At 45.2% G+C, this 20,353-nt stretch overlaps 1 protein-coding gene across 3 annotated transcripts in view; it reads left to right on the top strand.

The window, feature by feature from the left end:
* CAPN3 (calpain 3) overlaps nt 1-20,353 on the top strand; it is a 51,074-nt gene that overhangs the window by 16,654 nt on the left and 14,067 nt on the right. The window contains exons 1-8 of one of the 3 annotated variants that reach the window (XM_019442453.2): nt 1,680-2,023; nt 9,085-9,154; nt 10,799-10,917; nt 12,744-12,877; nt 13,597-13,765; nt 14,633-14,776; nt 16,839-16,922; nt 17,999-18,084. In XM_019442453.2, coding sequence (XP_019297998.1) covers nt 1,775-2,023; nt 9,085-9,154; nt 10,799-10,917; nt 12,744-12,877; nt 13,597-13,765; nt 14,633-14,776; nt 16,839-16,922; nt 17,999-18,084 — 1,055 coding nt within the window. In that variant the 5' untranslated portion in view covers nt 1,680-1,774. Of the gene's footprint in view, nt 1-1,679; nt 2,024-9,084; nt 9,155-10,798; nt 10,918-12,743; nt 12,878-13,596; nt 13,766-14,632; nt 14,777-16,838; nt 16,923-17,998; nt 18,085-20,353 lie in introns of those variants that run through there. The other 2 variants (XM_019442450.2, XM_053889155.1) reach the window with 2 other exon arrangements.

Here is a 20,353-nt window from a genome sequence, read left to right as displayed (position 1 = left end):
CGGGAAGTGAATGGCACCAGAAGGGCCCAGTCCATCCCAGGCCACTGCTCCAGACCTGAAGGGCGGCCAGTCCGGTCTGTATGGGAGAACGAGGCTGCAGAGGAAGGCCTTGGTGGGAGAGCAATGGAACCACTAGGTTATCTGACGAGTTTAAGTATTTGGAAAACTACTGCTAAGGAAAAGCATTGATCAATACATAGAAAATCAGAAAATTATAAAGAATAAGAGGAAAAAAATTCATACAGAAAGGAAATGTAAAACAGCATAGCACTTAGCTAAGAAGCGAACAATAGTCACCTCATCATACTCACGTAAATACTGAATTTTAATCTTACCAAAATTTATGACATTACTATTTTGGGAAGGTGGTGGGCAGAGCTTCATGTGAGAAGTTTAAATCTCATTGGCCAAAATAGGAATTCTGCTGATACCTTCTAAAAACAATAAATTAAAAAGTAATAATATACGATGTTTTTTAGAAATACAGAGGTAAATACCAAAAGAAATTGCTACAAGAATTAAAAGTGGCTGTCTCTGAGGAGGGGGATTTGCAGGGCAAGAGACTCCTATTCCTCTATGTATCTTTTGTACTGATTTTATTAAACTTTGTTCACGTATAAACAGAATAAAATATAATTATTTCACAAAAGACCCGACCTCAGAAATTATTTTGAGTGCCCTGTAATGCTAATGTCATGGTTTCAAACCCCGGGAGACGTAAGAATCTCCTGGGTGCTTCTTTAGAGTGAAGAGTCCCAGACCCCTACCAAGAATAGTTACATCCTTAAGTCTAAGGTGAATCCTGGGAATCTGCATTTTAAACCGGCATCCCAGGCAATTTTGATGCAGGTAGTCCAAAGCCCACACTTGGAAAAGCCCACAGTAGATGCAGGCTGGCAGGAGCCAGTGACTGGGTGGGGACAGCGCCCTGCTAGTGGGCAGCCTGCCAGGCCCGAGTGTCCACCTGCCATCAGCTCCCAGCTCTCACATTGAGTTGCCCACTGAAGCATGGGGAGGCTTTGAAAAAGCGGGGCTTCCTTGTGAATATAATTCTGACAAACACATTTCTCCTTCCTTCCCCACCCACATTCTCTGCCTCAAAGATTCTGAAGTTGTAACCGTGGATGTCTGTTTGTTACCATGGGGCCTACTCTACCAGGGCCAAGTTACCTACCCTTCCTAAATGGCCCTAAATGGCCCTAAATGGCCAGTCAAGGTCTTTGGGGGGATGGGGCAGGGACATCAGGAGAATGAAGGCTTCATTAACCTCAGACAATGGCTTGGAGCAGATTCCTTCTATGCATTCAGCAGCCTGTATAGGATTAGTGTATACAGCATGTTTCGAAGGCCCCATGCTATATCCCATTGGCCGCCAGTGTCAAAGGCATGAATGCCTTTTGCTGAGGCAGGGTAAGCCTCTCGGTAACTATATTTTTTCCCTTTAAAGAAGGAATCCCAGCAAGGCTGATGGAAGTACCCTAAAGGTCTACAAGCCATTGAGGCCTGTCCTGGGCTGTCCTGGCTCTCTCGCTCCCCTTGCTGGCTCCCGGACTGGCATGGTGTTGCCCCTTGACCGTGGGCTCAGGGGCCTCCAGCCAAAGCTGCTGACTCTGACCACGGCCTTTCTCTGGACTGTGTTCATTTGCATCGCGCTGCTGAGGGTGGAGGAGCTATATAGGCTCCGGCCCATTCATGGGAGGATTAGGCCTGGACTGAGGGCGCAGTGGGAGAGAGGCCGCAGTGAAGGTCCAGTTCCACTCCCTGAGCGGTCACCATGCCCTACCTGCTGCCAGGATTTTTCTGTGACCGCGTGATCCGGGAGAGGGACAGGAGAAATGGAGAGGGCACCGTCTCACAGCCCCTCAAGTATGAGGGGCAGGATTTTGTTGTTCTCAGACGACGGTGCCTTGCTCAGAAGTGCCTCTTTGAAGACCGTGTGTTCCCAGCAGGTGTTCAGGCCCTGGGCTCCCATGAGCTGAGCCAGAAAACCAAGATGAAGGCCATCACGTGGAAAAGGCCAAAGGTAGGGATGGGAGGGACAGGGCTTCAGGAGACAGCTCTTGGGGACAGGAGGTCAAGTGGTCCAGGGCCAGAGGCCATGGATCCACGATCTGAGCAAGTGGCTTATCAAGGTTCTCTTCCCTATGTGCCCCCAGAACACCTTTCTGGTTCCTCTTGAAATGGTAGGTGTTATTTTCTATTCCTGAACTAGAGATTGTTATAACGCTTTAGAGGTCCTGAGCCTGTAAATATTTTTAAGAGAGCTAATGCGCTGGCTTTATTCAAAGTTAAACAGTAAGGCATAATTGATTATCAAGGCTTCTTGAGAGCAGGTGTTCTGGGGGTGGGAAAGTGGAGTGGCTGAGAGCACTGAGGCTCACAGTTTCAAGGAGAGTTCCATGAAAAGTGGTGAACAGTTAAGAAACAGGAGGCTGTGGGAAGCTGGAGATGCCTTCTGAACCTTTCGCCTAAGGCTGGCTCATCAGGGACATGCCACTTCTGTTTAAACAGAAAGGTCTGTGCTGACCAGCCAGACTTCTTACAATGCAATGTGGTGCGTCCACATTTAGGACTATGTATTTTCTCAGAGAACGGACTCCTTCCTTTATCGCTATGTGATACAACTCTTTATGTCTAATATTCTTTGTTACGAAGTCTGCTTTGTCTGAAATTAACACAATGACTCCACCTTGCTTTTGATTAACATTAGCATGGTGCATCCTTCTCTAGTTTCTTGTAGACAACATATAGTTGGGTCTCTTTTTTTATCCATGCTCACAATCTCTATCTTTTAATTGGTGTATTTAGACCATTCTCATTTAAGTGATTATGAAATAGCTGGATTCCTATCCACCATGTTTGTAACTGTTTTCTATCTGTGAGAACTGTTCTTTGTTTCTCCCCCTCCCCTTTTCTGCCTTTTCCAGTAATTTAATATTCTGTATGAGACAATTTTATGTTCTCTCTTAAGTGTATCAGTTGCATTTTTTAATGTTAATGGTTATGCTACAGTTTCCAATATACACTTCCAACTAATCTAATTCTACCTTCAAATAACACTATGCTATTATATATGTAGTCTGACACCTTATAATAGAAAATGTCCAATTCCCCCCTTCCTTCCTTCCTTCATTTCATCTATCCACATGCTATAATTACTCAACACATTGTAATTATTAGTACTTTAAACAAAGTTATCTTTCAATTAAGAATAAGAAAAATAAAAGTTTTATTCTACCTTCATTTATTCCTTCTCTGATGCTCTTCCTTTCTTTACGTAGGTCAAGGTTTCTGACCTATATCATTTTCCTTCTCCCTGAAGCACTTCTTTTAACACTTCTTGCAGGGCAAGTCTATTGGCAATAAATTCTCTCTGGTTTTCTTTTTCTGAGGAAGTCTTTATTTCTCCCTCGGTTTTGAAACATAATTTCTTGCATATAGAATTCTAGCTTGATGGGATTTTCTTTAATCAATTTAAATATTTCTATCCAGTCTTTCTTGCTTGCATGGCTTCTGAAGTCTGCTATAATTATCTTCATTTCTCTATAGGAAATGGATTTGTTCCCCTGTTGACTTCTTTCAAGATTTTTTTTTTTTTTTTTGTCTTTGGTTATCTGCAGTTTGACTATGGCATGCCTAAGCGTAGTAGTTTTGTGTTGTTGTATTTTGCTAGTATTTATGCCATTTCATGCTCTTTGAGCTTCCTGGATCTGTGATTTGGTATCTGTCATTAATTTGAGAAAGTTCTTGGCCATTATTACTTCAAATGTTTCTTCTGCTCTGTTCTCTCTTTTCCTCTGATATTGCAATTATCCATAGGTATAACACATGTATAAGTTTTCCCATGGTTTTTGGATGTTTTGCTCTGGGTTTTTGTGGGGTTTTTTGGTTTTGGGTTTTTTTTTTCATTGTTTTCTCTCTTTGCATTTCACTTTGGGAAGTTCCTATTGTCTTACCTCCGACCTCACTGATTTTTCCCTTGTCTATATCCAGCTTGTGGATGAGCCCATCCGATACATGTTATCGTGTTTTTTCATTTACAGCATTTCTTTTTTATTCTTTCTCAGACTTTCCACCTCCTTGCTTATATGACCCATCTTTTCTTGCTCATTATCTACTTTTTCTGTCATACTTCTTTACGTACTCATCATAGTTATTACTAATGATTCCTGCCTGGTAATTTCAATATCTGTGTCATATCAGAATCTAGTTCTGATGCTTGCTTTCTCTGTTCAGACTATTTTTGCTTGCCTTTTGGCACCCTTTATAATTTTTTGCTGAAAGCCAGACATGTTGTTTTGGGCATTAAGAACTGAGATAAATAAGTTTTGGTGATAAGATTTATGTTAAGCTGACTAGGAGTTGTGCCGTGATTAATGCTTCCTATAGCTGCAGGTGTCAAAGACTTCAAATTCCTCTAGTATTTTTGTTTTACCCCCATATTGCCCTCCTCTTGCCTTCAGGTTTCCTGCACTCCCCCTCAGTGTTTGCACCTTGAAGATATTTAGCTTTAAGTCGCTGTTATTATACTGAAGCCCTGTTGATGCACTGTTAAGGTGGGGAAGGGAAATGTTCATTAACGTAATGACTAAATCTCCATCTTTTAATGGGCCTAGGTCTCTGGGCTCTGGCCTTCATACACATTTCCCCATTGGTATAGCATTTTTCCCTTCTTAGGTGAGAAAGGAAGGGGAGCTTCCCAGATGGGGCTGTATGGGGAGCAATGCCCTTCCCCCAACTTAGGTAAAACTCCGGAAAAGCCTCTGTAGATCTTTCTTAGATCTTCACCACGAGAACTTGGTGTGATTTTCAGAGGTAAAAACCATGAAAGTATATAAGAAGGGGGGAAGATTGTCCCAAGACTGTGGCCTCCAGAAATTTCTCACACTCATGCTAGTCCACACTCAGCTTCTGGAAATTCATCAAAATTACCAGTTGCTTGTTCCCACCACTTTATGGCTCCAGCAGTTTCTGCTCCGGGCAAGCAGATCTTGGCTGTAACTTTCTCATTTCACTTGTGCCCATATTTGAGGGTAGTGGTGAGCTGCCCTGCGACTTCTGTTCTCTGATGGGTCCCAGCAAAGTCAGTGATTTTCAGTTTGCTCAGCTTTTTCTTGTGGTAAGGACAAGAGTGAGGACTTCCAGGATCTTTACATGTTGGAACTGAACCAGAAATCCTCCATATGGATCTATTTTAGCACCACCTTTTAAGTGTATGTTTTGGTGTATTTTGTAATACACAGTATAGGTGAGGACAATCGATATACACATAGGTAATTTACAACCAATAAGATTACTTACATAGGGTTGCACATTCGAAATATTTTACTGATGGAGGTACACAATAAAAGTTTCAAATTGCTGTGTGAACCACGGTACCCAAAAACTGAGGAAATGGTCATGTGTTGCTCATTGCTGGGACTGCATCATTGACAGATCAAGTCCCCAGGCTAAATTATAGCCAAAGGAATAGCTAGCAATCTTAGGTCCCCAAGCTAAAGTGACAGAGCTGGGACCATTTACCCTTTGTACATATCAACCAACATAAACAGGTCTCAGACCCTCTAAGGGCTATTGACACAGTGTTTATAAGTAAGGAAAGAAGAAGTAGGTGGTAGAGAGGGGGTATCTAGGCAAATCAGAGCTTTTTTTATGAATCAGCCTTCAATAAGCTTGGTAACAGATCCTCACCAAAGAGGTATCTCTTATGAAGACAAGTAATTAAGTGTCTCTAGGCTGTGCTTTTTGTGGAAGGCAGGCAGGGATGATTTCTCATTTTTATTGTACCCTCAATTCCCCCAGTTCTGTACGTACTTGGGGGTTCAATTAATGTTTGGTGAATTTAGCTGAGGTGGTGTTGAAGGTAGATGTGGTGTATTGGGGAATCTACTATTGCAAAAAATGTAACTCCGCCCAAATACCTAGGCCTCCTAATAGATGTAAGAGAGACCAGGGTAGTCACTGCTGCCTTTCCAAGTAGTCAACCCTGGAACTGGTGGGCAGTGGGAGGATGAATTTATGGTCCCAAGGAGAAGAAGCTACACCTGTAACAACTAAAAAATGTAGCTATAAGTCTAGTATTTGAGTCACTATATAATACATTCCGTCAAACAGGCAGAAAATATAGTAGTCAAAGGTCTCAGCTGGCAAGTAACAGAGGCCCAACTCAAACTAGCTTAAACCAAAAAAAAGCTCGTATAATTCAAGTGTTCAAGAGTGATGCTGGATTTAGACACACCTGAATCCAGGCTCAGACCATGCCATCAAGACGCAGTCCCTAATGGTATCTATCTATAGATCTATCTATTTTCTGCTTATCTGTCGTCATCTCCCTCCTCTGCCCCCCATCTGCATCTGTTTCCTCTGAGTCGGCTTTATTCTCAAGCAGACTAACTTTGCAATGGGGCAAAGATGCCCCAGACAGCTTCAGGCTAACATTCTACCAGCTTTAGCAGCTCTGGCAGAAGAATGTACAGTTGACACTTGAACAACACCAGTTTCAACTGCACAGGTCCACCTACACACGGATTTTTAATTTTTTTTTTTTGTAAATCTAGTACAGCACTGTAAATGTATTTTCTCTCCCTTGTGATTTTCTTTTTTTATATATATAATTTTTAAGTTTATTTATTTATTATTGAGAGAGAGAGAGAGAGAGAGAGAGAGAGAGAGAGCGCGCACAAGCTGGGGAGGGTCAGAGAGGGAGACACAGACTCTGAAGCAGGCTCTAGGCTCTGAGCTGTCAGCACAGAGCCCGATGCAGGGCTTGAACCCACAGACCATGAGCTCATGACCTGAGCCAAAGTCAGACACTTAACTGACTGAGCCACCCAGGCGCCCCTTCCTTATCATTTTCTTAATATTTTCTTCTTTCTGGGGTGCCTGGATGGTTCAGTTGGTTGAGTGTCTGAGTTGTGATTTTAGCTCAGGTCATGATCCCAGGGTTATGGAATCAAGCCCTGTGTCAGGCTCCACATTCAGTGAGTGTGGAGCCTGCTTAAAGATTCTCTCTTTCTCCCTCTGCTCCTCTCCCCGCGGCACACACTCTCTCTCTAAAAACAGAACAATATTTTCTTCTTTCTAGCTTACCTTATTGTAAGAATACAATGTATAATACATATAACATACAAAATATGTGTTAATCAATAATGGGGAAACCAAAAAACCTGTCCACTATGCCTTACTTCGCTTCATTTTAAGAAGAAGGTATATTGCTATTGCTTCTAGTTTGGGAGAGTTGTTTTGGGGAGAGGGGACTGTTTGTTTTTAGTGCAGAGAGATGGGGAATACTTTCTTAGACAAAAAACAAATCCTGAGTCACGTTTACATACCCAGTTCAACTCTAACATTGCACGGCTGTTACTTAAGTTGTTCAGCTTTATAACTTTACATATTTTCTTTTATGCTAAAAAAATCTTGGTGCCTACGGACATTAATATAAATTCTTATTTATCATACAACATATATGACAAAGTTTTGAAATATTATTATTATTTCTTATGGTTCATATTTCTTTATGGTTTGGGTTTTTGACCTTAGGATATATCCCAAAAGGGATAAAGAGTCAAAATGTTATATTTTAAGTCACTTGAAAGAATTCTTTTTACGTGTGAGGTCATGCCACCGACTTGATTTGCAGTTCGGTTCCTTTGTTTCAATTTGCTTTCAGCTTTTACAGACTGTTTTCTTTGGATATAATGTTTGTCTTATTTTTGAGAAAGAGAGCACACACACATGCATGTGAGTAGGGGAGCGGGGGGAGAGAGAGAGAATCCCACCCAGGTTCCACGTCCAGCATGTAGCCTGACACGGGGCTCCATTTCATGACTATGAGATCATGACCTGAGCTGAAATCAAGAGTTAGATGCTTAGCTTAACTGAATGAGCCACCCAGGCGCCCCTACAGACTGCTTTTTAAAATTGTCTTTCCTTTAATTTTGGCTTTTAATTATGTAAAAATTGACTTGGTTCCTAAGTCAGAACTATTTTCAGTTATATTCAGAGTTTTACTTCCATCCTTATTCCCACCATCTTATTCCCTTATAGGTAACCTTTGTAAGAATTACGGTTTGGGGTTTATCTTTCCATTGCATTAAGAGTTTCAGACGGGAGGGGCATGTGGTGTGGTCTAAGCAAGACATTCCATCTAGTAGGAGGGAGAGATTCCCCATGTACAGGGAGCTTCAACTCACTTTGGTGCATGGAATTGTTGTGATGGGGGCAAGAATGGGGAGACACACGCATGCACACACACAGGAAGAGACGGGGGAGGGGGGTTTTGTCACAGGGATAGCAAGACTTCTTAAGCCTCTGAAGAATGGTGTTAAAACCAAAAAACAAAGAATCTACAATTATTTCAAAATGTTCGAAGTTAAAAAACAAAGCACAAGACATGGGAAGAAAAAACAAGAGTGCCCTCTGTTGGCCTCTGTTGGGCTGCACATCATCTGTAGTACCTGAATTTGAAAACTAATGGGGCCCGTGATGCCTTATGGGGTTAGCTTGAGTAAAGCAATGAACCGTCAGCTGACCAGGACACCTACAAGGCCCACACTAAATTTACTTTCTGCTCTCCCCAGCTCTCATGTCCTTAGGACCCTGGCATATATGGTGACTAAATATCGCTGTTACCACATCTTGGGAATAAATCTTTTCCCTCCTGCACCTATTTTCCTGGCACAGGAAAAAAAAAAAAAAAAAAAAAAAAAAAAAAGATCCACGCTTTTCCATTGTCCCTTGCCAAAGCTGTGACAGTAATGATACTGTAGTAACTCCTAAGGTACATCTTTACTCACGCAGTATGTCAGTGTGTGGGACCAATGTAGAACAAAGGGAAAAGGAGGCAGGCTTCTGGCTTCCACCACTTACTAGCTGTGTGTCCTTGGGCAAGTTTCTTAACCTCTCTGAGCCCTGGTTTCCTTATCTGAAAAATAAGAATGATACTATCCAACTCACAGGCTGTTTGGAGAGGCTTAAATGAGTGGCGTATATAATGCCCCCGATATAGGATGTTAGTACTACATAATGGGCCACTACAAACAATTGCTACTACCACTGTTATTATTTCCTTTTTTTTTTCAACAGGAAATTTGTGAGAATCCTCGATTTATCATTGGTGGAGCCAACAGAACTGACATCTGTCAAGGAGATCTAGGTAGGAAAGTACCCTCGGGTCATATCCAGCCAAACAATCAAGGGGTGATTAAAAGGTGATTAACATCTGGTTTTGCTTTTAAAGAATTTTGAGGAGGAGGTTTTTATAACACTACTTTGTGCCCATTTATCTATGTGCTGGTGATGGTTTCATTTAATTTCTGTCCCCACCGCCCCCCCCCCCCCACGATCTCATGAGTTCACAGGGGATATGCCTCAGTCCACAGCATCCTCCTGACAGTCTGAAGGACATTTGCACACCCCACTCAGGAGGATAAAAGCCCTGCTTTTAACTGCACCCATTTCCTTAAAAGAGAGCTCTGAAACTGTCTGAATACCAAGCATGTCCCTTGAATATATATTGAATCCATATGCACACAAAAAGTGCACTTGTAACTCAAACTTTTGTTTAAAATGCCCCAGCCAGAGTGGCTCCATATTAATAGAGTCTTTCAACAAGGATGACATTTGCCATATTGACGAGCACCCAGCATTCTGTCCGGGTGGTCACCTTGCCTCTTCTACCAGACCTTCCTCTCTCAGGAAGTACTATCTTTGGCATGAACTGCAGGAAAGCTCTACACTTGATCTTAGCCAAAAGGCCAAGAAGCGACTGGACTGCAGGAAACTCTATGAAGCAAAGGTGGAAAGAACATCAACAGACGTAATTTAAAATTTGAGGGAAAGGTGCACTCGAGACCAAATGAAAGGAATTTAGCCCCAGAAAGAGAGGCTGAAGAGGTTTTCAATATCGGGGTTCCTGCACCCGGGAGAAAGATGTCTGCAGAGCCCTGGGAGAGCTAATAACCTGGACTTCCTAACACTTTTTCAAAGGAGAGGCTTGCTTCTTCAGGGGTGGGGGTGGGGAGGACGGCTGCTGGAAGCTCTCAGTCTCCCCTCTACAGTCTCAAAGGTGCCGTCACATCCACACAGGAAATCAAAGGCCTTGCACAACTCAACCCATCTGCTTAGAAGGAAATTCTATGACTGTCAGTGTGCCAGGCATGCCCCTTGAGCATTCTATTTCTCTTTCTCTCTCTCTCTCTCATACACACACACACACACACACACACACACACACACACACACACACACAGCAAAATCGCTAAATACAGTATTCTGCCAGAAAGGAAGTTCAGAGAATAAGAAAATATCCCCATCTCATTCCATGGCCAGCAATATCTCAGCGCCCTCATAAAGTGGCTGCAGAGAAGCTGCTTTACTGGCTTTCCTTCCAGTACAAGAGGTCTTGGCCGATGGCTCTCAGATGCTCAGTCTCCACTGAGGTATGCACTCACATTGCAAAAGTCCAGGAAGTACAGATTTCATCCAGGTGTTAGGAAGAATGACACATTTGACCTACTGCTCTGTGTTCATTGAGGTCCAAAAAGGAAGTGAGCTTATATTACGGAAGGAGCCATTGCCTATACCCTTCTGGAAAACCAGTCAGAAGAGAGTAAGTCACCCTGATCGAATTGTCGAGGGACTGCCATCAAACTCCTCTGGGTCGACCTCTCTGAGGTCAGATCTGGAAGTAGGACAGTGAACACTAAGTGAACTTGTACTTCAGAGAAGCAGAAGAATCAGCTGGGATTGGGCCTTTTTCTTCCCCAGAGGTGACCTATGCCATGTACTTTCCCCGCAGGGGACTGCTGGTTTCTCGCAGCCATTGCTTGCCTGACCCTGAACGAGCGCCTGCTTTTCCGAGTCATACCCCACGATCAGAGTTTCACTGAAAACTATGCGGGCATCTTCCACTTCCAGGTGAGGTCATTGGAGTGTGGTGAAGAGGGCCAGCTGCTTTTTGGAAACCCACCTTTTCAGGAACACTTACCTCAAACACCACAAGCGTGTGGAGGTTTTCCCATCACCACAATGTGTTTGGAATGTACCACTTACATATGTTATTATTTGTTTTCTGTAATATCAAAACTGATTTTTGAGAATTCTTATAGATCATTTGTATGATTAAACTTTTATTAAGTGTTTTCACAATTGTGTTTAAAAAAGAAAAAACAGTAAAGGAAGAGGGCCAGCTGCTGTCCACCCACCGCTGGTCTTCTGGCCTTGACTTTCCAGTGGCTTCAGGAAAGATTCCACCCACCCTCCCAGTCTTGGCTGTGGGCAATGACCCCCCTAAGGCCTCAGGCCTGTGAGGACGCAGTTGTTTATCTCTGCCCCCTCAGCAGCCCCCCTCCCAAAACCCCATCTTCTGCCATGCTCCAGAAAGGCAGGAAGACATCCTGTTTGCTGGCCTGTGGATCTATTTTTGCCTTTCCAGCTGGCTGCTGTGTTACCTGCAGCCTTTCTCAAGTAGGTTCCTAAGATATTAGCATTGGCGGTTCATAGGGCCCTTTAGTTTGCAAAGGAAACCCCCTGAATGACTATGGCTCCTTTACCTGTTTTGCTTTAAAGACAGGTCGATACCAAGTCTATCACTCACCTTTTCCAGGCCTTGGAAGGAAAATCTGGTCAATCTGGGGACCAGGCTTCTGGCTCAGCCCAGAAAGGAGTCTTTTGTATCCAGAATCAACTAAACCATTGGAAATTTTTCTAGATCCAAAATCTAGACGCAAAACCAGAGAGCCAGATCCTGGTGCTGGCCAAAAACTGAAGTGAGCTCCACACGTGGGGATCTAGCAGATGCTGGGATTCTGAGGCATCCATCTGTTTCCAGCCCTGAAAGCCCCCCCCCCCCCCCAAACACACACACACGTCCTGGGACTGACCCAAATCATCAGTTGACGTACCTGCTGATTTTGTACCTCAGGACTGAAGGCTTGACAGAAGGTCTTCTTTTCAGGTTCAGGTTCAGGTCCTGCTGCCCTCTGAACACGGGTAAGGCAGCCAGGCCCTCATTTTCGCTTCTTCCCTGTGCCATCAAGCTGCTAGTTTCCCTCTGATATTTAAAGGGTCTTCTACCTAAATAGGGCCACAAATAGAAAGACCACATAGATTTTTTCCCCCTCTTTTCAATAAGGGAAAACAATGTCATTAGAGGGGAAATTAAACCACATTTGGCAGTCTTCAGTTAAAATTGGTTTGTTCAAAAAAGAACATTCAGAATTGAAATTATTTGACAATGTTCCTGTTATAGCCAGAGTATATTCTGGGACACTCTCCTTTTCCCTATCAGTCTTCTTCAGCAGCCATTTCTACCTTGTTTGTCATCAAGAGATCCATAAATCAATACATCACCTTCACCTAGGCCAGCAGTTCTCAACGCTGCTGCATATTAGAATCAGCTAAAATACCTAAAATATGATACGTAGGCCCCACTCCAGACTTACTGAGCAGGAGAATGACAATCTCAAGTCCTCAGATATTCATGGGGGACCTACCATCCCTGAGGCTGGCCGGACTGTGTGCAAGAGAGAAAGCAAGATGTAGCCCACGTTCCTGCCCCCAAGGAACTCACGGTCCAGTTAGAGAAAGATACACACCCTCCAAACCCAAAAGAGTATGAACAAGGACCAAGTGCAGAGCTGAGGCAATGGGACCGCTTTGGGATCAAAGAGAGTCTGAGGAATGTGGAGGAGAGGCACGTGGTAACCTGACGATGTGACTCTGTCCTTGGTGCCTCTGTGCAGTTCTGGCGCTACGGAGACTGGGTGGATGTGGTCATTGATGACTGCCTGCCGACTTACAACAATCAACTGGTTTTCACCAAGTCCAACCACCGCAATGAATTCTGGAGTGCTCTGCTGGAGAAGGCTTATGCTAAGTAAGGCAACACTTGAGGATGTGAGGCAGGGCTAAAGGTGGTGGGCTGCAAAATCCAGCTGAAGTCTTGTCACAAGAGGCAGCGTGCGTGCACATGTGCGCATGCGTAACAGTTCAACTGGGTCCCTAAGTCTGAGGGGGTCGGGTCCAGGCAGCAACGGCTATAACTAAAAAACTGTATTTAAGGGGAGGATGAAGACATGTGTAGGAAATCTTTAGCTTTAGCTTCCCATAGTGAGCACTTTAATTCTGCCTTCGTGGTGATGTTGCAAGTCTTATATTTGAGCATTAGATCTTTGAAGCTCACATTCCCAGGGTCTTGCTTGGCTCAACCTCATGATCACGCGGGATATTAATAAAGCCATGTTATCTCTCAACTTGGAAGCTCCACCCCAGCTATTTCTAAGGGCTCTATGGAGCCCTTCCTTGGGGTTCAGAGTATGGTGGAAAGAGAAGAGTCAGGAAGTGAGAATGGCTGGGTTCCCATCCCAGTGTTTCTGGTTCTCTGTGGCCTTGGGTAAGCCACTTAGCCTATAAGACTCAGTTGCTCGAATGTGAAGAAAGAGAATCATAGTAGCTACTCCATTAGCTTACAGAGTTGTTGGAGAATTAGATAAGAGAACATCACAGGACCCAACAGTAAAATTCTGGTGGCCCAGGGCCTGGGTCATGTTTCCTGGAACCCTGTGACCTCAGATTGGTCTTCATTCTCTCTCCAAGGCTCCATGGTTCGTATGAGGCCCTGAAAGGTGGGAACACTACAGAGGCCATGGAGGACTTCACAGGAGGGGTGACAGAGTTTTTTGAGATCAAGGATGCTCCCAGAGACATGTACAAGATCATGAAGAAAGCCATCGAGAGAGGCTCCCTCATGGGCTGTTCCATTGATGTAAGCCTGGGGTGTGGTGTGCAGGGCAGGGAGCAGGCAACTATCGGGAAGCCATTCATGTGATGAAAAGCAATGTAGGGCTTTCCTCTGGGACAGGGTGGATGTTTTGTTTAAGGAAGCAGGAACTGGCTCTCAACTTTGAAAATTACTAAAGGAAGAAGAGTTTCTAGGGATTTTCACTAAAGAGACTGGGCAAAGACACTCCAAGGCCTAGACTTTAGGTAGAAATAGGTCCAGAGGCCTGTGTCAGCCCCGGCCTCTGTGGCCAGTGCTGCTCAACCCCAGCATGCCCCCAATTAAGCTGGCTGCATATCTGGTTCTGGACCTGAGCCAGCCAGTTCCCTGAGACAGCCTCTCAGTCACTGAGCTGTGATCCTGTCTCTCACTTAGGACACGGGCCTTGTGTTGTGATCTGGGAGAAGGTTGGCCTGCAGGCACACTCTCAGCACAACAGAGTAGTGTGATCTGACACTGGGGCTAAGGGTATGGAGACCCACAGAGTGGCCAGCCCTCCTGAGTTTCAGGAGACACACCTGCCCTGGGGGCTGCTCAGTGGATAATAGTCTTGGCTGGAGCTTTCCATCACTGAGGAAGGAACTGAAGCTGAATTCCTGAATTTCCTTCCTCTCCCAATACTCCAAATGGGTCCAAAAGCTTGGGAAGATCAGCTAGCATTAAACACCCCTGGATGAACATTTTCTTTCTGCATCACTTTTCTCCATCTTGTCTCCATTCACACTGTTTCTCTCTCCTCTTTTCCTTTGTCCCCTCCCTTCTTTCTGTCTCCTTCCCTTTCTATCACCCTCCTTTGTTTGATCTCTCCCTCCTTCTTCTGGACTGTCCCCGGCCCATCCCGTCGGGCCTCAGGATGGCACAAACATGACCTATGGAACCTCTCCTTCTGGGCTGAAAATGGGGGAGTTGATTGCACGGATGGTGAGGAATATGGATAACTCGCTGCTCAGGGACTCAGACCTCATCCCCAGGGACTCAGATGACAGACCAACCCGGGTGTGTACGCCTCCAAATGTCAGGAATGACCACCCCTCCTACCTGCATGACCCTGCATGAGGCCTGTTGGTGTTAGACTCCCCTCAGCAGCCAGGGCCTTACATGCAGACCTCCACATGGGCCTTCCAGGGGGCTGGGGTGGAATAACTTGCCTGCTCCAAGGCTCTTGGAGAAGGTGGGGGAGACAGGATTTGGAGGAACTCTCTGTGGGAGTTCTTTCATACCCCGTGGTCCAGGCAGTTTCTCTGATAACAAATTAACAAGTAGAAATACAAGAGACTTTGTTCATTGTTAAATATTTCTTCTCTTCTAATTCAGGTATTCATTCAATGCAGATTTGTTGAGCTCCTACCGGGTGCCAGACACTCTTGTAGTAAACAAACAAAAAAAATACATTTTGTTCACTAAAAGAGTCTCTCCCCTCATAGAGTTTATTTTCTAGTACTTTCAGAAGTAATGCATGCTCACTGAAAAATACTTATAGAAAAGCATGGAGGAAAAATTAACACATGTTTTCTCCCATCTAAAGGTTGCAACTCTGAGTATGTAGTATATGTCCTTCTAGGATATTTCTTTGCGTACAGTTAATCTACATTTTTATTTTTAAAATGTTGTCACACTGTATGTACCTCTTCGCATTGTGTCTTTTTTCAGTTAGCTTTATGTTCTTAATGTGCCAATATGAACTATGTTGTTAATGTGTCTCCCAAAACATTCTTTAATGTTTATTTATTTTTGAGAGAGAGGGAGAGTACCCGAGCATACGAGTGTGTGTGGGGGAGGGGCAGAGACACAGAGGGGAACAGAGAATCCAAAGCGGGCTCTGCACTGACAGCAATGAACCCAATGCGGGGCTCAAACTCATGAACCGTGAGATCATGACCTGGGCCGAAGTCAGTTGCTCATCCTACTGAGCCACCCAGGTGCCCCTCAAAACATTTTTTTTGGTGGTTGCACAGTATGCCAACACACAGATAAGTTATAATTTATTTACCCAATACCCTGTCATTGGAAAATTAGATTGTTTTCTCTTTCTTGTGTTGGCTATTATTTTTAAATGCTATCTTGAACATCCTAATAGATATATCTTTGTGTGTGTCGTGATAATTTCTTTGGGACAGAATACCAGTGGAGGAATTGCTAGCTGTGCGAAAGTAATGCCAATAGAGTCATTTCAAGTGGTTTCCCAGGTCTAGACTTGAAAGATGCATGGATCTGCTTCCACATCCTTTCTATTCAGCATGGTCTGGGTCACATAAGGACTAAGATGTGGAAGAGGCCAAGATGCCAAAAGCCCTGGCTCCACCTGCATCCCTGAAGTTGAAAAGGCTCACAAATTGCACAGCCTAGCATGGCTCCAGGAAGCTCTTCTTAAAGCTGTTATGTTACCAGGCAAAGGAGAGCCATAGAGATATGGTCTAGGGTTCAATGGGCATTGGAGATCCTATCCCTCTACTGAGCATCTTCTGGGGCTGAAACTTGGTAATTTCTACAAATCTAAGAGATTCCCCTAGACCGGTAGGCCAAATCATGTCTGAATAGGACTCGACTCTGGCCTCCTCCAAATTCCTTCCCTGGGCACTGTGACTCTTGATTTCTTGAGTATTCTGTTCTTGATGGGTATGGAGGGGGGAATGGGATATACAGAGAGAAGGTTAGACCTGTATGTTTCATCTAACCTCTTTTTTCAATTCCTTTCTCTTCCAGGAGTTGTCAAGTCTGGGTGGGCTCAAGGGAAGGGGCCTCCATTTGTCCCTGTTCCTCCTTTGAAAGACCCCAAGAGATCCAGAAAGGAGGGCCAGGGATCTGCTTACCTACATCGACATTGTCCCAGCCTCATACTGTTCTCCGATGGTCAGAACAGACCTTTTCAGGGCAACCAGCTTGAGGGAAACCACTTGTCTGGGCTATGTCTTCTTGACTCTCTAAAAGAGCCAGGGAGGGCCTTCTCGTGGCCAGGAGGTCCACATTCAGAGCACAGAGGAGTCTTTGTCCTCGCAGAACCTGGAAAATGATCCAATGTGTGCAGGCCCTGATAGGCTGTCTGGTTTTTGCTCCACAGACAATTGTTCCGGTTCAGTATGAAACAAGAATGGCTTGCGGGCTAGTCAAGGGCCACGCCTACTCTGTCACTGGGCTGGAGGAGGTGAGGCTGATGGCATGGGTGGCTGGGGAGCTATTTGGGTCAGCCTCCTGAAGTCAGGACTTAACTTACTGGGCCCCTTCACCTCGGCAGAGCTTGCCTCCTCTCAGGGGCACCACTCGCGGTCTGGGCCCAGCACCTGCATGCAGTTAGAGGGGCCCATTGGGACTGGTAGACGTGGATATTGCCACAAGGTGGTGCTCAGTTCATCTTTGCTTTTAGCGCTAAAAATGGCAATTTTCCCAACAGTTCCAGGGAACAAATAGAAATCACTTTGGTTTTATGAAATTGATCTCATGGGCTCTCATGTCTCCTTTTCTTTGGGAGTTGAACAGATACAATACTTTGCTCCCCCTGACACGTTGAGCTGAAGACAGGAAATTTGTCAGGACTATTGTGCACAGCTGGGCAGGCAGGCTGTACCCTGTTCACAGGGATGGGCAGAGACTGGAGGAAGGGGTGCCTTTTTCTTTACTTTTTTTTTTTTTTTTTTTTTTTTTTTGAGAGACAGAGACAGCACAAGCAGGGGAGGGGCAGAGAGAAAGGGAGACACAGAATCCGAAATAGGCTCCAGGCACTGAGCTGTCAGCACAGAGCCTGACTCAGGGCTCAAATTCACAGACTGCAAGACCACCTGAGCCAAAGTTGGACAATTGACTGACTTAGCCACCCAGGTGCCCCAAAGGGCACCTTTTTCTAATCAGTCCATCTATGGTGGCCATTTCTGCATAGTTACTCAGCCAGCAGGGGTGTTTTTTCTAATTCAAACAAAGACACCTAATGAGTTAGAGTGGCCCTACAGTATATGCCCTCCCTCCTCCCCCAAAGCTCATAATGGCTGGGAAAACCACTTCTTAGAAGATGGTCAAGCCCTAACCTCTGCAGACTCAGTCCTAAGGTTCTGACCATTCACCTTGCCATTCTGCAAGAGTGCCTCTGATTAGTGTCCCCGACCAGGACCAGGCAGGACAGCCCCCTGTACAGGATTGTGTCCCCATTCCCACCCCAGCCCTCAGGGCAAGACAGAAAACCCCCTTTCCAGAAAGGCCCATAGCAAGAGTTTTTTCTCTTTGCCCAAGACCCTGTTCAAGGGTGAGAAAGTGAAGCTGGTACGGCTGCGGAATCCCTGGGGCCAGGTGGAGTGGAACGGCTCCTGGAGTGACAGGTAGGTGAGGGGGACGGTCCATGAGAAGGGGACAAACAGCCTGGGGCAAGGCTGGGGTGCATATCAAGATACACGAGGATTACAAATGCGTGGTCTAAAATTACCCTCCAGACCCATGATCCACAAAGGGGAAGTGGGTATGTGGGCTCTAGGGAAAGGCCCACAGAAGAGCCAGGAGAGCTGGGGATCCAGAGACCTCACTGATGGCCATTGACTGGAAAGTTTCTAAAAAGCACGGGCTAGGTCCAGGTAGAAGCAAAGTGTGAATGCAGGGGTCTGGACTAGACAAGGGATTTCCCTTCTCAGAGTCTCTGTGTCCTTATCTGTAAAATGGAAACAATACTAACACTTACGTGGTGGGCTGGAGAGTGCCTAGCCAGTGCTAAGATTTCCTGTCCCTTGCTGTCCCCATGAAAAAGGTGCACAGTCCCCCTGAAAGATCTTACCCCTTATCACTGAATGGGATGAACTGGGGGCAGCAAAAGTACAAACACGGGGGACATTTACAAAGAAACATTTACAAGTCTTCATAGGCTGATGGCCAATTGCCTCACTGAGTGGAGAGAAGCCCCTTGAGTGCCTCTTTTATTCCCAAGAGGAGATAGCAGGACTCAGTAGCCATGTGTGCCTTCAGCCCCTGTGCTTACCTCCACCCAGGGCACCATCGTTACTGGTTCATTCAGCTCTTCATTTGCTGAGTAAGTCTTATTGAGCACCTACTGAACAGCAGGTACAGACCCAGGCACTGAGGATATTCTGTGAATAGGCAGCCTCCCTGGATGACTGACGGGCCGACTCTAGTCCTCTTACTGCCTCTTGCAGCCATTCTCTGGCATTCCTTCACTCATCAGGGAGACAAATCCTTACTTCCTCTGTGCTGAGTGTGCGGCCAGTTCCATGCTACTAGCTGGGACCTAGAGACGAACAGACATAGGCCCTGCCCCTGCAGACTCCAGTGGGAAGGACAAAAAAAGCCCCACTGATGATTAAAATAAATGCTATCATAAAGGTCACAAAGAAGGAGCCCCTCACCTAGTTTGCATGGGACAGGAAGAATAGAAAAATGTGGCCTGGTGAGAGTGGCATTTGACCTGTGCTCTCTGCTCTGGGAAGACCCTCAGTGCCCCAGCAGTTGTCCACTCTACTGGGCCAGGTCACCCACAGGGACCCTCACTGTGTCCTCCAGCCTCATTGTTTGGTGTCCAGCCTTAACTCATGTCCTGCCAATGCCTCGGCTGCAGGGACTGCTGACAAGTGGGGCCCATCTCTGGGTCACTCAAGACCACCCTCCCTGTATTGTGTCCTCCCCCCCCCCTTTTTTTAATATTTATTTATTTTTGAGAGAGAAAGAGAGGGAGGGGCATAGAGAGTGGGTGACAGAGAATCACAAGCAGGCTCCACACTGTCAGAGGAGAGCCCAATGTGGGGCTCAAACTCACAAACCCTGAGATCACGACCTGATGCTTAACCAGTTCAGCCAGTTGAGCCACCTGAGCCACCTAGGGGCCCTCCCAACCCCCCCCAACCCATGTCCCTCCTTCTGCTCTCTCAATAATCTCCATTTCCCCTCTATTATTCCCTGACCCCAAGAACTTCCTCAATCTTTTACCTTTCCAAGGACAACCCAGTTTAGTTTTATTCTCCTCAACAAGCCTGAAACACAGATGTGTTGTTTCCTCCCTCTTGAGGAGAGATGTGGAAAAATCATCCTGCCTTTAGAAACATGAAGCCAGGCTATTTCCTGGGGTGACAGGAGAAAGGAAATGTTTACATACTTGGTGTTTTTCTCAGTAACTCAGTTACTTATTAGATGGCAGGCACTGGTCTAAAAGTTTTACATGTATTATTTCATTCATTGCTCATCACAGCCATATAAGTAGATCATAATACTCATTCTTCTTTTGCAATTGAGAAAACAGAAGCTGAGAGGTTAAGTGCCATGCCCAAGGTTATGTAGCTAGGAATGGTATTATCAAATGGCATCCAGTTAATCTATTTCCAAAGGTCAACTCTTAACCTTTAAAGTGAGGAGGGATATGGGGCACCTGGGTGGGTCAGTCAGTTAAGCGGACGACTTCAGCTGAGGTCATGATCTCGAAGTCCCAGAGTTCAATTCCCGTGTTGGCCTCTTTGCCGACAGCTCACAGCCTGGAGCCTGGTTCAGATTCTGTGCTTCTGTCTCTGTCCCTCCCCTGTTCACTCTCTCTCTGTCTCTCTCAAAAACAAACAAACAAAAACAAAAAAACAAAAATGAAAAACATTAAAAAAA

This window comes from Panthera pardus, unplaced genomic scaffold, assembly GCF_024362965.1.
Source record: "Panthera pardus isolate Hobbes unplaced genomic scaffold, ASM2436296v1 HiC_scaffold_24, whole genome shotgun sequence".
Taxonomy (NCBI): domain Eukaryota; kingdom Metazoa; phylum Chordata; class Mammalia; order Carnivora; family Felidae; genus Panthera; species Panthera pardus.
Note: the sequence above shows the minus strand (reverse complement) of the source record. Positions and strands in the feature narration are given on the sequence as shown.